Here is a 5,158-nt window from a genome sequence, read left to right as displayed (position 1 = left end):
AACTTACAGAAATCAAGGACTATGCATGTCCAAGAGAGAAGGATGCTAAATGAGTAAACAATCTTCAAATTACAAAAGGAGAAGCTAAGAATGTACAGTCTAAGAAACCTCACTTCAACTAGCTTTAAGAAACAAACGTCTAATCTGTAAACATCCTGCACTTGGTGGCTATACTGTTCAGTGTTCACAGACAACTTCCATCTTCTTGCATGTGCCAAAATGACCTGCAGTTTTAACAGAAATGTTTAGCTATGCATAATATTAATCAACACGCAAGTATCAATTAAACACACTGAACAAATAATCCAAGAACACATTAAGTTAATCTATACTCAAGAATTTATGATGATTCTTCGCCACGAAAAAAGGTAAGACAGAGTTCTGATATAAGATATACTACTTAAAATATCGGTCATGATAATTACCATCAAGGAGATAAATAGTGATCTGAAAATAACCAGAGATCCTTTTGTTATTTTCTTGACTCAAAACTACCCCATGCAATCATATATGACGAACAAACACTCAAATGGAGTTAGAAATGATTCATATACAACTTCAGGTAAACTTATACACTCAGTCACAGTCCCACATACACAACTTCATGTAAACTTCTTAACCAACTAAAACAAGCCCTGACAACAAATTTATTTACAGAATAGAGAGAGAGAGAGAGAGAGAGAGAGAGAGAGAGAGAGAGAGAGAGAGATTCTGCATTCAACATTATTTTCCGGAACAAACTTATTATCCAAGAAACGGTGCTGGTTAGATGATCCAATTATTGATCCCAAAATTTCTACAATAAAATTAGGTGGGTTGCTAGTAATTCAGTGTAAGACTTCCTTGTCTTAGGCTCCAAGGAGAGTGATGGCCACTGTTTATTGCTAAATCATCAATAACTAGCTTAAATCTTTTTTTCTTTTCTTGTTTTTTCTTTTTTTTCAGAGCTTATAATCCTAGAAGAGGAACCACATATTTACCTCTGGAGATCCTTCTCTTTGAATTCCCAGTATTCAATTGTCCTCCTTGGCTTCACCCTTCAATTCACAAAGCAGATGGCCAGTCTTTTTCTCTCTCTTTTTTTTTTTTTTCCGGGGTATTGACTTCTAGCTGTGTAGCATCTCTCCAGCATGAACGATTTAAGGCTTCAGATACACATTGTTATTAACTATACATGCTTGTCTGCTACAAGACGGACCTTATTTAAAGACTCTTTAAATGCCTGCCAAGATACCATATAATGATCCTGAGAAATCATCCCTTCCTGGACAACTTGCATTGCTCTTCTATACAAATGATCAAACCACTGAACTGGATTCGTGATATCAACATTATTGCAGCCAAGATCTGGTACATACATGCGCTTGAAGTCTTTCCTCCATCGTGACAAGATATACTGAAATGGTATTTCTTCCACACCATTATAGTTAAGGATACATAAGGCATGTCGGCATAGGTAACCATTTAAATTAAAGCAACTGCACATGCAACGAACTTCTGCACCTGCTTTGTCATACATAACTTCAAAGTTCCTAACACCCCTCAGAATTTCCTCCCCTTCACGTTCTTTGATCATGTATGTCACAATTGGTCCATTTGTGTGAACTTGAGTTATGCTAAAACAAGAAGACATCATCACAACCTCATCTTGAAACTTTCTGAATACATCTTTTGTGTACAATTTAGAGAGCTGTAACTCATAATAGGATCTTGTTCTCAACATTGGACTCAAATCTCTTGACTCAAAATCATTAAGGGCTTCTTTCTGACACTTCTTTTGTAAAACTAAATCATAAACGTCAAGAAACTCTTCCAAAGAAGTCTGTTGATGCACATAACCATCCAAGAATGGGTTAGTGGACTCACCTTTTTGAAAATTAGGCATTCCAGCAAAAAGTGTGTCTTTTGAGTAAACTGGAACCCATCGCTCTCGATCTTCATACAAAGTTCGTAGAAACTCATGATCCCTAATTCCAAATCTCTGGATCATATCTTCCCAAGCCAATTCAAACTCATCCACTTTTATTGAGTCATATACAGTCCTACTCAAAATCATCTGAAATGCCTCGTATTCTTGCAGTGCTCCCATACTCTCAAGAATACTTTGCACGACATGCGAAGAACAAAGACGATGATGAGCCCTAGGAAATACCTCAGCTATAGCACTTTGCAAGGCTTTGCACTGGTTTGTGATGATAGTCTGTGAAGGGCGACCAGACATACATGTAAGCCATGCCCTAAATAACCATATATATGTTTCCAGTGTCTCACCAGCAAGCAAACCACAACCAAGCAGAATAGTTTGCCCATGGTGATTTACTCCAACAAATGCAACAAGGGGAACCTCATAACTGTTTGACAAGAATGTAGTGTCAAATGCAATCACATCACTGAAGTAACTGTAGGCAGCCCTAGACCTAGAATCAATCCAAAACACATTCCTCAAATGCCCTTCATCATTGAGATCAATAACATAGAAAAAATTTGGATCCGTCAGCTGAACCCGACAAAAATAATTATATATTGCTCTTGCATCTCCTTTTTTGAGTTTCAATCGCTTAGGCCGATCAACATGGTTGTTACTTTCTCCTTCGTTGGAATTCGAGCTTCCATAACCAACTGCATCTACAACAGGCGTCCGATATAACTTGATTGTACGTACTTCAACATCAACGGTTGGCTCCATCTTTCTTTTAGCCCCAGAATCCATCCTCTTGTGCGACTTGGAGTTCTGAGCTCTTTCAGGATCGAATAAATGGTTGTGTTCCAGCTTGACTTCATCCACCCTCCATCTGTTAGATTCCACTAATCTCAACCTTATCATTGCTAGACAGCCTGTTCTTGTTTCTTTCTTGCGACTGTTTGCTTCTTTAATTGTTTTAAAACCCTCACAGTTGCAACATAGCACTGCACCACGCTTCTCTTTGCTGTTACGTTTTGTCCACGAAGATTTCACCCTGATAGCAAATCCAAGTTCCTTAGCATAGCAATTATAATAATTATAAGCATCATCATATGAATCAAACTCTAAACCCACTACTGGTGGCGGATAGTCCTTTTCTTGAGATCCACCATTTTGACCACCAATTACGGTTCTATCATCCCCGCTGATTTCATGGTCATTGCCTTCAATTTCAAATAGTTGTTCATTTATATCACCTCTGTCATTTTCATGGTCATTGCTTTCAATGTCAAACAATTGATCACTTGTATCATCTCTTTCACTGTCAGGCTCATTGCCTTCAATCTCAAACAATTGCTCACAGTCATTCTCAAGGTCATGGTTTTCATCCTCCAGCAGTTGCTCACTGTTTTGAGAACCTTCTTCTATCTGCAATAGTAAACAAGCCATTAATTTTAAGATATTCCAAAGGCAAGCAGCACTTATGCAATATAAGAAAAAAATATGAAGCAATAGCTTGCCAACCAAGCATGTGTATGACTGCCACTTTGTTGGTGCAAGCTGACAGCAAGGTCTCAAATCTAAATCTCATTAACTTTATGATTTTTAACTTGATTTTGATATATGTAGCTCAGTTTCCCTATCTCTACATGTGCGTACAGACCCTATGCAAAACTCTGATGCTTTTATGCTGTAACCAAAGCTCCCTCAAATATTGTTTTCTAGCTGTTCTATGGTTTTAATATGAGTTCAGTCAGGCTCAGTATGCTCAACCATTCTCCACTTTGTGTCCAAGTAAAACCTCAATGCTCACTAAATTTGGCACATCCACAAGTCATACATACACATACTCTACACTTATCCATATACTCCACTCAAATAATCTCAAATAATCTTTACTACGAGATAACCCCCTTAAAGAATTGCAACACATCAAGCATAAAGGAACAGTGCTCTGCCATAGTAAGCAGCAACCCTTCCCTGTTCCTTTTTGCGCTCAAACCAAGACTAAGGTGGTTCCTCAATGCAAGACAATAGTTTGAAGCCAACCTCCAATTTCAAATTAGAACTTTAGATATCATCCACATTATTGTTACCACTCTCTTCCAAAGTGGCAATTGATTTTAATTACTTCACATGACTCACTACAGGAATTGCCATGGCACATACAGTATTCATGAAGAGTTTACAACAATCTGAGGCTTTTCATTAGAATCCCCACAATAACACCTTGCGAATGTCATTATACCCAAAAAAAAAAAAAAAGAACCACAAATGATGGGTTGCAATTTAACTGCTCAATTGCTTAATATCTTAAATTTCAGAATTATTCAAAAATAAATTCAATTCCTTTGTTTGGTTGCCAATTAAAAAATAATGTTCATAAGATACAAAAACGATTAGAAGGTTCTAATTTTACACCTTAAATATGTCAGCTTACTTTGAACAGTTTTAGTACTTTCCAGTATCTAGTTTCCAATCCTATTCCCTAATTTTCAAATTTTGAATCCCAAATTTCACTCAGTGAGAATCAAAAGACCCAGCTTTCCTTTCTAAATTCCCTTTCTTAAACCCTAATTTTCTCAGCAATCAAACAAATGCAAGATAATTCTACCAATGCCTACAAGCAGAGTGAGTGAAGATATCTGACCGAGCAAAACGCGGAGCTAGAGAACAACAAGAAGCTGACTTACAGTGATGTGGAGGTTCGGGTTTGGTGACAAGGCCTGGTCGCTCGGAGAAAAAGTGCGATCGCCGGTCATGATTTGGTGGAGAGATTTTGGCACGCCTTCTGTCAAAGTTGTGTGACCCTAGTTTTGCCCTTAACTATTTTTTCTTTGTTTTGGGTTTTTTTTTTGGCCACTCTTTGTTTTGGGTTTAAGTCCTCCTTCTGTGCTGTATTTTCAAATTGGATAATATAGGGAGTCTGGGTCCTCTGAGATCCCTTGGGTAAAACCGTTAAAACGGTTTTTGGGAGTATTTCGAAAATAAACAGATGTATGAGGGCATTTCACAATAAGTCAAAAAAAATTTTTGTGTCCATCTAGTTTGCCCCAACTTTTACTTTCTTCCCTATAAACTCTTTTTTTTTTTTTTTTGTCATTTTTGTCATGTAGTTTCGTTCCATTATCACTTTGAATCTGAATCATGAATTGAGTTTAGTTCCCTCAATTTTTGTTATCCTTTTGGTCCTTATAGTTTATTACATTACCATCAAAAGGTGACTCCGTTAATGGTTTGGAGCAAAATTGATTT

At 37.2% G+C, this 5,158-nt stretch overlaps 1 protein-coding gene across 1 annotated transcript; it reads right to left on the bottom strand.

Moving 5' to 3' along the window:
* Window positions 1–1,065: 1,065 nt before the first annotated feature.
* LOC147287009 (protein FAR1-RELATED SEQUENCE 8-like) lies at window positions 1,066–4,736 on the bottom strand. The gene is made up of 2 exons (XM_086240930.1): window positions 4,597–4,736; window positions 1,066–3,331 (listed from the first exon to the last, which is right to left on the bottom strand). Exons 1-2 carry the CDS (start codon window positions 4,663–4,665, stop codon window positions 1,169–1,171), a joined length of 2,232 nt encoding a protein of 743 aa, XP_086097056.1. The 5' UTR covers window positions 4,666–4,736; the 3' UTR covers window positions 1,066–1,168.
* Window positions 4,737–5,158: the final 422 nt, after the last annotated feature.

Source organism: Dryas octopetala, chromosome 4, assembly GCF_963921425.1.
Source record: "Dryas octopetala chromosome 4, drDryOcto1.1, whole genome shotgun sequence".
Classification (NCBI taxonomy): domain Eukaryota; kingdom Viridiplantae; phylum Streptophyta; class Magnoliopsida; order Rosales; family Rosaceae; genus Dryas; species Dryas octopetala.
The sequence above is the reverse complement of the archived record's forward strand: the minus strand, read 5'-3'. Positions and strand labels throughout refer to the sequence as shown.